General features: G+C 38.3%; 1 protein-coding gene across 7 annotated transcripts in view; it reads left to right on the forward strand.

The window, feature by feature from the left end:
• LOC111575102 (inositol 1,4,5-trisphosphate receptor type 1) overlaps nucleotides 1-14,256 on the forward strand; it is a 78,215-nt gene that overhangs the window by 13,837 nt on the left and 50,122 nt on the right. For all 7 annotated transcript variants that reach the window (XM_055010883.1, XM_035952709.2, XM_023280027.3 and 4 more), the window contains exons 4-13: nucleotides 6,536-6,645; nucleotides 7,309-7,395; nucleotides 7,891-8,049; nucleotides 9,287-9,385; nucleotides 10,041-10,124; nucleotides 11,069-11,215; nucleotides 11,336-11,431; nucleotides 11,824-11,868; nucleotides 13,065-13,219; nucleotides 14,146-14,245. In XM_055010883.1, the coding sequence (XP_054866858.1) occupies nucleotides 6,536-6,645; nucleotides 7,309-7,395; nucleotides 7,891-8,049; nucleotides 9,287-9,385; nucleotides 10,041-10,124; nucleotides 11,069-11,215; nucleotides 11,336-11,431; nucleotides 11,824-11,868; nucleotides 13,065-13,219; nucleotides 14,146-14,245 (1,082 nt within the window). The remainder of the gene's footprint in view (nucleotides 1-6,535; nucleotides 6,646-7,308; nucleotides 7,396-7,890; nucleotides 8,050-9,286; nucleotides 9,386-10,040; nucleotides 10,125-11,068; nucleotides 11,216-11,335; nucleotides 11,432-11,823; nucleotides 11,869-13,064; nucleotides 13,220-14,145; nucleotides 14,246-14,256) is intronic.

The raw sequence follows: 14,256 nt of genomic DNA on the forward strand, positions 1-14,256 counted from the left end.
GTAGCTATATAGTATTGAGATACTCTATTAATGTAAATGCATGTTTGTAATTGGTAGAATTAGATGCTCTTAATCCTTGAGCATCTATGTAGAAATCATCCATCTGTTCATTATCTATACACCGCTTAATCCTCATTAGGGTCCCGAGGGGGGGCTGGAGTCTATCCCAGCTGACTTAGGGTGAAGACACCCTGCACAGTTCACCAGTCTATCACAGGGCTACACATAGAGACAAAGAAGCACACTCACACCTACGGTCAATTTAGAATCACCAATTTACCATGTTTTTGGAATGTGAGAGGAAGCCGGAGAACCCGGTGAAAACCCACGCATGCACAGGGAGAACATGCAAACATGCAAATAACCCAAGGCCAGGCCTACAAAGGGTCTTCAAGCTGTGAGACAACAGTGCTAATCACTGAGCCACTGTGCAACCTATGTAGAAACCATATTTCAATGAATGTTTCTGTATTTGTGTCTAATGTCAGTGATCAGGGCTTTGGAGGAAACACTAACCTGTTACGTGTTTAGTTGACTTGAGAGACCTGTATTCGTATAAGTATGTTTGATCACTTGTTGATACCGTATTGACTTATTCTGTTATCGTTTTTTGACCCATTTCCACTTTTAAGTCGAGTTCTGACTGGCTCATGTGTCGTAGAATTTCAAGTGGGTCATTCAAAGACAGCTGGTTCTTTTATACTTGTATGATGTATAGCTTGTATAGATTTTATATTTTTAGATATTGTCAACAGTGGATGACAATGTTAGTGTTATGCCTGTCAGTCTACCAGTGTGAACTGACAGGCTGAAAAAGCTCTTAAACTCTTAGATAGATTGAGATGAATTTAGATTTAGATAGTCGGGCTACACTCAGGGTGAATCCTGAATACTTTAACGATCCACTGATTTTTTTTTGCTCCACTCTGAGGTTGAGTTTTTAGCTTTTTGTCAAATGTCTTGTGACTGGATGCATTGTTGTGAAACTTGAAACAATAAACCACATAAACTTTGGTGATGCTTCTCTGATAGCAGTTCATTTTTGTTTGTGTATCAGCATCAACCTGATGGATTGTCACTTAGATGTAGAGAATATGGTGTTTTCAGACAATGAATCCTAATGACTTAGAGACTTATTTCCTCAGCTATTGTGGTTCAGACAATCGTGGATGACCTTCCTGTTGAAACTTCATCGGATCAAAATAATAATCTTTGCAATTATTTCATTTATGCCCAAACACGTAAAACTCATGACATTCTCATTAGCCTCAGATAAACTTTATTTAAGTGCTAATTACCAATAAGCATGATGGCATACTAGCAAGGCAACTAAGATACTTAACATGGTAAACTTTTTACTAGCTTAGCATCAGCATGCTAACATTGTCATTGTGTCATTAGCTTTGTTTTCTTCTCAGCTGTCTCTTGAATGAATGCTTGATGATTGACTGTGTGCGTTATCTCCTCTGTGAGCCCATTTATACAGTATGTCTGTGATATTCTGAAACCCTGAAATTTTAATTTTGACTGTGATTGCCCATAACGGTCATCTTGTTGTAGCTTTGCATAAACATGTATTTGTACCTCTGCAGAAGTATATTTCTAGTATATGCAGGAAATGCATGTGCAGAAAAAAATCACTTACCTTGATTTATTAAATGCAATGTCTATATCGAACTATCTCTTGTTTATTCTTTTGAAAGTTATAATGAAATCAGATTCATTCATATAATTTGCTTGTTTGTGGGCATATTTGAACGCTGTGGCTCAATTTCACCTGCCTCTAACACAATGGATGGGTTTTTTTCAGTATAGTAGATGGACTAATTGTGTATAGGACGAGAACAGTGATTTGTAGTGGCTGAGAAACCTGAAACAATCCATGAATGAGGAGGGCATTAAAGTATCCCTTGCTTTTAATGAAAGCTGAACAGTAAGAGCTGATTTCCCTGTTTGTTACGAGTCTTCTGTCATTACTTCACTGCTGAACTAGTAGCATGTGAATGCCATTATAATGGACAGTGTCTCCTTCTTGTCTCCCTGTTGATGTCTACCACACTCGCACATACCAACTTTTTACTGAATTTCCACAGATGTCTCTAGCATATGCACTGAGATATTTAACCCTTACACAACTCAACACACTTTGGAGTATGAACTCCCTTTCACTGCATATCTGTTGTCAGTCCAAATCGCTGCCGCTGTCAGAGACACACTGCAGAGAAGCTGGGTGGTTCATCTGGAATAAACACCAGAAACTGTTCTGTCTTTAGTCCCATTCTCTGCTAATAGTCACATATATTGCTCTCGTTTCTATTGAGAGAGGAGAAGTCTTGCAGGAAATGGTCAAGGGGAGCAGTTGTCAGTTGAGCCATTTATTGTCTTATACGCACTACAAGTTATTTGTTTCTTCCTCTATAATATCTCCAACAGGATAGAAACTCTGAGTAAATATCAGTTTATCCAAGCCAGATCATCGAAGACATCTTGACTTAGCACAGAATAGAAGGAATATTGTGCAGTGTTAGCGTCTAATTGCTGCAGGGTAGATCAGCTCAGTACGATCAGGCTTCCCTGCACTGTAGACTTCTTTGTTTTGCATGGCACAGCATATCAGGATTTTGGTCTTCTGTGATTTGCTGTAGTTGCTTTTATGAAAACATAGCAGACAATTAAGAGGAGATAAAACTTGGAAACTTGAATCTCAGGTTCTTCACTTGTTCTGAACTTAACAAATCGACTATTAAAATGCTCACCAAGGAGAATTAGACCGCTCTGTGTTGCCATACAGAAAGTATTGTGGCAGTTGTGCTCTCTAATAAAACTTCCCCCAGAGATAAATCATCTCCGCCTGCTTTACAATCCTTTATAGTTTTTATGATTGCCAGGGCTACACACATCTTCCTCTTGACCCTCTTAAATCTGCTGGAGTTTGTCAGTGACTGTAAAACTTTTTAATAGCTTTGTGTTGGACTCTGCATGTCAAAAGAGCTGGTGTTCATAACATAAACAACACACAGACCAGCCATAATTTCACTCATTCAGTTCATCAGCGGATAAAATATTGCATATAAATTTGTGAACAACAATACAACCATACATAAAAGGAAACCATGTACAAGATGTACTGAATTCGATGCATTTCCATGATGTCCCTCAGCTCACAAAACACTTTTTTAATGGCCAGTGCCTAATAAATTTAGATGGAAAAGACAAATGTCTAACAAAAATAAGGCATGCTATCCTTTTATAGTAACATGTTCAGATTATTTGAAGGAGGTTTATTTCATTAGATCTTCTCACATAAAAAGTATGAGCTGTTGCAAGTCTGAATGTTAAAGCCATTTATTATTTAATTGTTTGGTGTGTCACTTTCACACTTCGTTTAGGTTTCCACACCCAACACTTTGCCACATTAAATGGTAGAGTCACTTTCAAAGCTGTGTTTATCCACAACAGTCATAGAAAGTAGTCATGTCATGTTTTTTGCCAAGATGCTGACACTTGTCATACATGTATTTAGCACCAAGCTATTTTATTTTATTTTTTACTTATTTCCTGTTGGAATCGTGTCAGAATCTGACACGATCCTCCTCTGCATCCATTCATCACTCAACAGTGGGTTTGAGTGTGAGGGAGTGATGTTGCTCATTTTGATGAAAAGGAGTTATTTATGTTTGGGAATGATACCTTAATTATTATGCATCATTTAACATGCAGACATTATGAAACTCTGCGTAAGACTGCGTTCATATGTGCACATGTTGTACTGATTTGTAAAATATCTCTTTTTAGCCTACTGACCAGTAACGGTTCAATGTCCTGCTTAGTCATGCATCGCCTAAATGTACTTTGACTGTGTCCTTTCAAGCATATAGAGCCTAAGACTTTGTCATAATTGTAGCTGTAGTTGGAGACTTAGCGTCGACTGCTATGAAGTATTTCACTTCCCAAACGGTTGAACTGACTTCAGACATGCAAAAACACTCAAACCTGAAAGTTCACCACAAAATCTAAAGATGAACAAAACAGCATAGTGTTTTAGTTACATAAGCTCCTTGTTCCAAATAAAGGGATCTCAATTGGACGCATGCCTGTTATTTTTAAATCCATATATTGAAAGGACTTTGTTTTGCCTCTTAATTTGGGCCTACACCAATTCTGCACATCAAAGTGTGTCTCTGAGTCTTGGGGAGTTCCTTGTATATGTGAGGACAGTTGCATAAACTCTTTGTGGCTCTAGAGGGAACTCTGAAGTCTGATAAATGGGCCAAAGTGCTGTCACTTGACATTTCCAGGTTTTAAACTGGAGGAGGAATGTGTTATGACTTAAGACATGACTTAGACTTGTTCTATAAGACTTACAAACAGCCCTAGTAACATCGAGATCAGAATGATTTTTTGCTAAGTAACTTTACACATGAGGAATTTGACTTGATGTTTTGATGCAAAAATAATGGTCAGGCACTAACATAGAGATTAAAAGTGTTGACAACTGTATCTGTCATTTCAGTGTGTTTCACACAAGGCTACATGATACAGCTGATATCACAAACAGCTTTGTTTATGACCTCAAATAGATATTTGAGTGCTGAATAAAACAAGCTGTACAGGTTTCTGGTAGTGAAAGGTGTTTTAGGTTTCTGCCCTCTAGACTAGTCCCACCTTATCTTCTGTGTTGTTAAAAAAAAAAAACAAAAAAAAAAAACTCTCCCCAGATTTCTTTAGAACTGACCTGTTTCCTCTCAGCGTGGATTAAAGGCAGATCCAAGTGTTCATCTGTCACATGCAGTACTTACTTTACATGTTGTTATTGTGTGTTTAGAGCATGATAGAAATGAATTTGTTCAATTACAGGGCGCCTCACTTATCAGATAGGAGCTTCCAGTTTACATTTGTTCATTGACATTTATCAGTTAGATCCACAGCCAGTATCAGCTGTGTGAATGTATGTGGAGCACGTAAATAGACACTCTGACTGCAGCTACAGCACTGGATAGCTCCAATTCTGAACTTGTCTTAGCCTCTCAGTGTTCTTTCTCTGTCTGTTTCACATTCTTCTACTCTCTTTCTGTCTTCCTCATTTCTATTTCACTTCCGTTTCTGTGTTTTTCTAACCGCATTTTGGGTCAAACTAAAGTAAACCAGATCTGATGAAGGAGCTTAAGAGGGAACCACAGGAAGATTTAGGAGATAGAGACTATTAACTCTGAGCGAACAAATGGTGTGTGAAGTGGTTAGAGATATTCAGAAAGGAGAAGGAGGGATGACAGAATATGGAAGGGGGGGAAGATAGGGAGTCCCCACCCTCTTCTCTCTCTTTCTGTCGTCCTACTCCCCTTCTCATTGCTGGCCTTATTTGGTCATGTTGCTGCAGCGAGGGCAGGAGGAGAGAAAGAGAATGGGGGAAGGATGGACAGATTGTTCTTGTTTCTTCTCTTTTCACCCTCTCAGAGAAGAAAGCTGTGCTCTGATGAGAGGTGAAATCAGAGTAAAGCCAGGGCTCGGAGGGAGGAGTCACCGGGGAGCACAAGTTAAACTCTGCAGGGATAGTAGTAGTTAATCTGTGTTTGCTAATTAAAACCTCACTTTCATCCAGTGCAAAAGTCCCTGTGAGCTGCAGTTTTAGCTTGTAGCAAAAGAGGAACTGTCCTGGGACAGAAGAAGAACCGTGTTAAAACTGTGTCCACATGCAAATAAAAGGGCTAGTGTCCCTCCTGGCGAGTTTTTTTTTTTTTTTTTTTTTAACTGTCTATGAAAATGAACAGCACAATCAGAGACTATTGATGACGGCAGCATTTCATATTGCGGTTACAAATTTAGACTGACCCCAGCTTATTACTGTCACATCATAGCATACATAGATGTTCCAGTTTAACCACAGGATGTAGCCACATGTTACTATGCTTGTACATCATACAGAAAAACATGCTGTCCTGCTCCTGGCTGCTCCTCCCTGCAGCAGACTGAGTCTTTTGATCTCCATTCAGCAGAATTATTAATATGTGTTTGAAGTGCAAGCACATGCACGCATGGATCAGGTTATAGACAAGTGAATGAAAACAAGCAGTGTGTGTGTTTATGTTTTTTGGTTATTTAGTCATTGAATACATCACTTTATTTGTCAAAAAGGTCTAATTTATCAAACTGCTGTCGTTTTATGTTATGTTGTTTTAGCAACTCGTGCATTTGTTTCTTTGTGCTGAGCTGTAGCGGTGACCCGTCTCCCACACCGCAGCACTGACCTTTCCAGGCTTCACTCACAGTGCATTAGCATATTTTCTATTTCTGTTGTCTTTTTGTTTGCTTTGAACCCCATTTATCATTGATAGCTATAAACACTGCAGTCCGCCTCCACATTGTTTTTTCCAGTCGGTTGTAAACATCTACGTGTCTGTCCATTTATGTTTTTGTCTGTCACCGATCTATATGAACGTCTCTTTATTTTTCTCTTTCTGGCTCTGTTTCTGTGCCTAATGTCTTATCTGTAGATTAATCTGTGTCTCCACTGAGCTCCGTCTCTGTCTCTGTGCAGACTGTCTGTTCAGGCTGTGTCCCATGAATCGCTACTCAGCACAGAAGCAGTTCTGGAAAGCAGCGAAGCCTGGAGGGAACACGGACACAGTGCTGCTCAACAAGCTCCATGTAAGTGAAGTGACAACATGTTCAGCTCCCAGCAGTCACTACAGACCAACACTCTACACACAGGCCTGTCTTCGGTGCCCCAAAGATGAGAGACAGCATAGAGCTACAAAAAAACAACTTTTGCAGAAAGAAAAGTTTAGATGTTGATGATGATGTTGACAGGAATGCAAATCTGTACAGCGAGTGCTGCACAGAGTTCATTCTCCACATCACAGTTTAAGACCAGTTCTTCAAAGCATTATGGAAGTTACTCAAGTCAAATCCTTTTAGTCCTTTTATAGCCTCTTCTCAAGCATTTCACTACCACTACTGTCTTATCTTTCTGCCCTCTACTCTCCTTTCGCTTGTTCTGCTGCGATACAATACCATTTAAAGCAATATGCTATCTGACTACACAGTCATAAAATGGAAGATTGCAATCTCCACTGTGTTTCCATGGAGATATGAGCCTGAGCTTCAGCTAAAGCCCCTCTGCTGAAGCGTACATATATTGGATAAGAACTTTGTTACTTCTGTATTGACGTGCTTTGTTAAGCTGTAGCCAATCAGATTGCTTCTTAAGTCATTACTATGTGGGTTGTAGTGAACTCTGCTGCAGTTAGCAGCTGTGACATTCACCGTCCTAATTGTTTGAAATGTTCTTTTATCTCTTTTGCATCCCAGCATGCAGCTGACTTGGAGAAGAAGCAAAATGACTCTGAAAACAAAAAGCTGCTTGGAACTGTAATTCAATATGGGAATGTCATTCAGGTTTGTTCCTCAGAAGTAGCTGCTTGGTCTTTAATCAGATAGACTTTGTTGAGACTGCCGCCACATTCTGATTAAACTGTGATTGCACTGATATCTATCATTTTAGACGATTTAATCTCACAAAATTTCCAGCATGTCATGTGTTGGAATTCATATTTCCTAATATTAATTCTTAAGTGAAAAGTTAAACCAAATTTTCTTAAATGAATGCTAACGTGTCAAAGTTTCAATAACAACAGAATCAAACTACAAGTTAATAGGATACATATACGGAAAATATTGAAAGCAGATTAATCAATGAATCCATATCAGTTTTATGTTTCACAACACGCATAACCATACGCAGCCTTTAAATGAGACAAAGTGTCTTCATGCCCACATCTAATAGAGTTCTGACAATAATGGCAGTGCACTTTCTCCCCACATCTAATTTCAACATGTCTAATCAGTTTGTCTCTGTGGAACTTACTTTCACTGTTTATTGATTCTGCTCAGCTCCTCCACCTGAAGAGCAACAAATACCTGACAGTGAACAAACGTCTGCCGGCTCTCTTAGAGAAGAACGCCATGAGGGTGATGTTGGACACTGCCGGGAATGAAGGCTCCTGGTTCTACATTCAGCCTTTCTACAAGCTTCGCTCCATTGGGGACAGTGTGAGTCATCGTGTGTAGAAGTCTGTGGTTATGGTACACTGAGGGATCACTGTAGGCTCCTGTATGTCAGTCAGTGTGAAGCAAAGCAAAGGTTTGAACTGTTTCTGGCATGCAGTGTATTTTTCTTTTCGAATTTTTCAACCCTGGCTTTAGAATGAAATTACTACTTTGCACAGATTCCGACTGTAGAATGAAGCCACAGAATATAAATCTTTTGATACGATAAGATATGAGATCAACTTTAATGATTTCTCAATGGAAAAATTTACACGTTACAACAGAATTACAAAAAGTACAATAAGTCTAAAAAATAAAGATATAATAAAGGTTTCATAAAGACAATGTACAAATGTTGATGAATTTACATACAGATATGTACATAATAGTCAAATAATTATTTTGTCTAGCAAAAAATTCAAATAGCTGGTGGTTCTAGCTTCTCAAAACTGAGGATTCTGATGCTTTTCTTTGCATAACTAGCCTGAATATCTCTGGATTTCAGATACATAAGACACAACCACCTATGGTTGTGGGGAAATATAGTGGGCACTTCAAACTGGTCTATTGATTGAAAACATGATAGTCATCCTCACGAGACTCAGTCTGAAGCATGTGTTAAACCACATCTCTTCCTTGAGGGACTTGAGCCAGTTTACCTGGTCACAAAGCTTTTGTTGGCAGCAGCTCCTCTTCCCTGCAGCAGGAAGTATTGGGATGTTTGCCCAAGGACAAATGAACCACAGCAGAGACCAGGCTTCACTGTTAAGCTCTTCTCAAAGTAGGTATGGCATGAGGCCTAAGCAGCAGGTCTTGGACAGAAAGATAATTGGAGTTACTCCAAGACTGCTGAGAATAGACGGTGACAATGTAAGTGGATACTGATGTTCTCTGACCTGTGTGTTTGTCGATGTTAGAGATATACAGGGAGGGACATGTGTTGTTGTCCTAATGATTACCCACTAGTTAAACTTAGTAAATCCTTTTTTAACTTAATTAGTGACTACATTCAAGGAAAACTTCAGGAAAAAAAGACCAAAATGATAACAGTATGTGCATTATTGGCGGACGAGGCGATTTGATGAAACATCACGGTCCAGTTAGCTCTCCACCTTCTTAAGTAACTCTATTGCTGATCCTATAATCTATCTTTGGAAGCTCTATTCGTGCCAGACAGACAATGCATAACCTTTCTTTTCTGTATGTTATTATATCGTATGTTTTCTGTGCGTGATTGCAGGTGGTGATCGGAGATAAAGTGGTCCTGAACCCAGTGAATGCCGGTCAGCCGCTTCATGCCAGCACACACCAGCTCGTGGACAATCCGGGATGCAATGAGGTTTGCCTGATTATAGCCTTTTTTTCCCCCAAAAAAACACTGTTCGGTTCATAGCTGCTGCAGTATTGTTCTACTGTCCTCTACATTCAGCACAATCAAGTGGAAGACTGAATCTAACATTACATTTGGAGAGTCGTCCTGTTTCTCTCTCATAACACGACTCCACTTTGTGTTACTTAGCAACATTACTCTGGTTATTTTATCAAAGGGCATTACAGAAACAAACTGAGATTTTAAAGGATAGGACAGTTTTGGGGCAATTGTGTGTTTTTTCCTGTTTGCCAAGAGGGAGATAACCTAATTAGTTTCTTATATATAAGTGTGCAAACAGTTTAAAGATCTGTATTTGTCAAGAATGAAATCATAAATCATGAATATTCATGGAATCAAGTAGCAAAAAAGCACATTTTGTGTTTGCAGCTTTACAAATATGCACTCAACTTTGTTCACTGGTGCAAGATGTTTATCTGTAGAAAGGTTTAAACGTGTTCTGTCTTACCTTGTCTGACTTTGGTGGAAAAAATATAAAACTCCTCAATCATTACGTTGCCTCTTTAACCCTGATGGTGATGTTGCGGTGCACCTACTCTGCAGAATTGCTGTCAGGAAATTATAGGTTACTCACAGTCACGCCGACGTCTTGTTTGTTTTGCAGGTGAACTCGGTCAACTGTAACACCAGCTGGAAGATTGTCTTGTTTATGAAATGGAGCGACAATCAGGAGATCATCCTGAAAGGGGTTTGTCTTGACAGATCTTACTGTGATTTTTGCACAAACTCTTGTGGTAGCTTGGTACAGAACACATTCTATATCTAACAGTACATACTTAAGAAATAGATGCATAAACATACATAAAACTAATGGGCAGTCCAATGAAATAATAGAAAAACAGGAAGATATCCAACATGAGCACAAATCGGAAAGTTTCTACCAAGCATCATCAAAGGTCTAAGTCCAGCACAACTCAAGTAAAATAATTGTCAAATAATAATAAATAATAACAATAAATGAATGAATGACAGATCATTATGATTATTATGATTACTGTGGTTATGATTAATATGATTATGATTATGATTGTTGTTATTATTATTGTTATTATTAATACTATTAATAATTTATTCAAATTATTATTATTGTAATTATTGATATTATAAAAAAAAATCGTAATTAGAATAAATTGATAATAAACAATGATAAATATGTAAAAACTATAAATTTAACAGCTTCCATAATATATAGAATTTTTCTTTCAATAACAATGCATGTTTTTCTAACTGGACTGTAGGTATTGCATAAGGTCCTTCATCAGAGTTGAGTGGGCTAGTTACTTTGTTTGTTCCCAGATCAGTACTTTCAGTCACAGTACAAGCTTACAAATGAGGTTGTATTTTACCTGCTAGTCGAAAGCCCCATGTTTGGTGCTTTAACACCAAAAAATAGGGCAGAAAAGTATGTCTGTCAAGTGATCTCCCTCAGGTATGAAATACTGGCAGGACTATGAAGATATTTGAATTGGTCACTCTCCAAAAATGCGGAAGTAGTGAAACACAAACAAGCAGCTTCTCCAGAGGTCTTGAGGGTTTTCAAACATTTTATAGACTCAGAAGATTTATGTGTATGAATGATTTAATTTTAAGCTGAATATTTCCAACAAAAACAAATCTTCTTCCTCCTTCTAGGGCGACGTGGTACGATTATTTCATGCAGAGCAGGAGAAATTCCTCACATGTGATGATCACAGAAAAAAACAGTATGTTTTCCTTCGCACTACTGGACGGCAGTCAGCTACCTCGGCAACCAGCAGCAAAGCCCTGTGGGAGATAGAGGTGAGCAGAGATGTGTTTTTAGGGTTGGTTTTGCTGATTATGCTGTTGAATGCACTGTGAGCTTCCTGGTGTTCATTTTACGGCATCGCCTGTTTAATACGTTGTTTTCTTTGATGTCAGGTGGTGCAGCATGATCCATGTCGAGGGGGTGCAGGATACTGGAACAGCCTGTTTAGATTCAAGCACTTGGCCACTGGACACTACCTGGCTGCAGAGGTCAGTCCACCATCAACCTGTGTTTTCAGTAAATGGAATTAAAGCGAAGTGACGCTGACAACAAATGCCACTAGAAATCTAACCAAACACCCTTTTCTTGCTATACTGTATATTAATATACTCAGATTCTACTTTCGAAAGTACTGTTGATGTTTAAGGTATTTACAGATGAAAACATTGCTCAGCAAAAAGACACAAATACGCACTGTTGCTTTAGTAGTTACAGTTTTTTTTGTATTTGTAAGGCTGATTTTAAGAGCAAGAAAATTTACATTATTATAGTAAAATAATATATTTTATAATAATATTTAAATTGTTATTTTATTTATTTTTATTTATTTATTTATTTATTTTTTTAAACTACGCGTTGAATAACTTTTGTATTTTTGCAGGTGAATCCAGAGTATGAAGAGGAGTGCCTGGAGTCCCGCTCTTCAGTAAGTAAACAATGCAAACACACTGGTCTGTTTAATGAGTAGAAATTGTCTATAACAATCTGAACTAAATTGAAAAAGTGTTTCAGGTTAGAATTTGTTTATTGTTGTCTAGTGAATAACTACAATTTTAAAACAGAGGCTTAGTGAACTGAAAGCAACTACTACACTGATAACATGTTCATTTTACATCAGATATGTCCTAGCTTAAACTGACTTATAAGTTTAAAAACAAACACGATTGCTTTAATTTTTCCATTCTGTCACAGTGGTGTAGTTGCTTCAAAAAAATTATTTATCTAATTTACAATTATAGTATCGAGACAAATTCATTAGTGTAGCAAATTTCATCGGTAAAGACATTTGTGCTTTATATAATGCATAAATTTTTTAAAAAGTGCATAAGAACATTAAAATGAAATGAAAGTATTGTATAGAATGAAATCTGAAAGTTTTCCAGCTGAAAAGGACTTTGGGTATTTTTGCACAATGTGTAGATGGTGCGTTTCAGTGAACAGCAGATGGCAGACTTGCGCTGTGAATGTGTCTCCCTTCAGTGGAGCTTCAGTAGTGTGTCACTGCTCACTGTCAGCAGGAAGCTGTTCACATCTGCTGACCAGACAGTGACAAGTGATTCAACTCACAGCCAGTCTGCTGCTGAGTTTACTGCCTCGCTACTACATTTAAAAAGAGACAGAAAGAAAAGAAGAATACTCTCACAGGAGCCGAAATATTGCAGAAGAAAAAATTTATTGTGACAACTATTTTTATTGTAGTTGAATCGTTTTGAAACTAGGCCTCAAAATACGACTCCTAATGGAAATAGGAAACAAGTAGTGTCTAGTCTTGATGTCCATCTGAAGCTCAGACTCATTAGATGAAGCCTTTTGCCCTAAGCCTTTTCTGGCAAACATTACTGAGTTATTGAATCGAGACTGCTCCAGTTTTCTGGGAAAATTCAACTTACAGAAGAAAGAGCTGGTTGTGCTCTTTTGAGAAATGGGGTCTTTGAGCTGTGATTGCCCAATCCATTGCATTTCATTATCAGTATCTTGACTCAGTTCCTAGAAATATTACCACAGCGACGTTTAACCCTTTCGCTGACATCCCTGTTACTGAAAGAGAACATTTGTGTGTTGTTTCAAGATGTTTTCATTGTGCTGTCGATCTCTAATCTAGTCTGATTTTTATCCCTTTAGCTTGACTCAGAGCAAGAGGCCTTGCGAGCCCGATTGAGGAATGTCCAGGACAAAGTCATGTACACACTAGTGTCGGTTCCTGATGGAAATGACATCTCTTCCATATTTGAGCTCGACCCCACCACCTTGAGAGGGGGAGACTCGCTAGTGCCCAGGTAGGAAAGCTGTTATAGAGAAGTGAAGGTTTTCAGACCCACCTAGTTTTTTTTGCTCTTTTTGGTGATGCTTGACTATAGAGAATGGCGTGGTCCCTGGTTTGTCACTCATTCCACTGAAAACCAAACAGCAGACACAGTACGACGAGGGGACTTCCACAAGATCATAAGTCATCATAATGAGTTGGCAAACAGGCATGGAAAGTATAAAGTGATAATACGTGACAGTGCAGGAGAGTGTGTGACTGACTGTTAAAAAAAAAAAAACAAAACAGTGTGATGAAGTTACAGTTCTTGTTCATTGTGGTGACGTAGGTGAGGATATCAAAGCAACAAATTGCACGGAACAGATAATACTGCTGGCATTTCCCACTTGATGTGTCTGTGCAAGTTTGGTGAAGACAGATTTCTTACAGATACTGATTTGAACTCATCAAGTCATCCACCACTGCCTGTTATGCAGCATGGTCACAAGTGGACTGTTTGTGTTTATACAGTGGTGGAAAGAAGTTTTCGGACACCCTTAAAATTTTACACAATCTCAAATATTATTATGAAATATTTGTGGAAAAATCTTTTTTGTGTTTCAAAAGGTGTGGCTACATTAGACAGACACAAAAAAATACAAGTGATTTTTTTGTTTATTGTTTACAAGAAAAACTAACAAAACTAAATTCTACCAAATTTTTAATGGCTTTTTTTAAGGATTTGTTTAGTATTATGGCTGTGATTGTACTAAAAGAAATTGCACTTGAATAATGCACCTAAGAGTGCTTCTTAATGCAATATACATGCAAATGTATGGGGAAAAAGAATATTGCTCTGTGTTTGCAGTTATTGGTCGTGACAGCACGCACCCTATAGCGTTTGTGATTCAAAAACAATATGCAAACATATTTTTAAAAAATATCAAAACCTCTTTCCAGGAACTCGTATGTCCGCCTCAGACACTTGTGCACCAACACGTGGGTTCACAGCACCAATCAGCCAATTGACAAGGAGGAGGAGAAACCTGTAATGCTGCGTGTGAGTAACAA

The sequence above is a fragment of the Amphiprion ocellaris genome, chromosome 5 (assembly GCF_022539595.1).
Source record: "Amphiprion ocellaris isolate individual 3 ecotype Okinawa chromosome 5, ASM2253959v1, whole genome shotgun sequence".
NCBI lineage: Eukaryota > Metazoa > Chordata > Actinopteri > Pomacentridae > Amphiprion > Amphiprion ocellaris.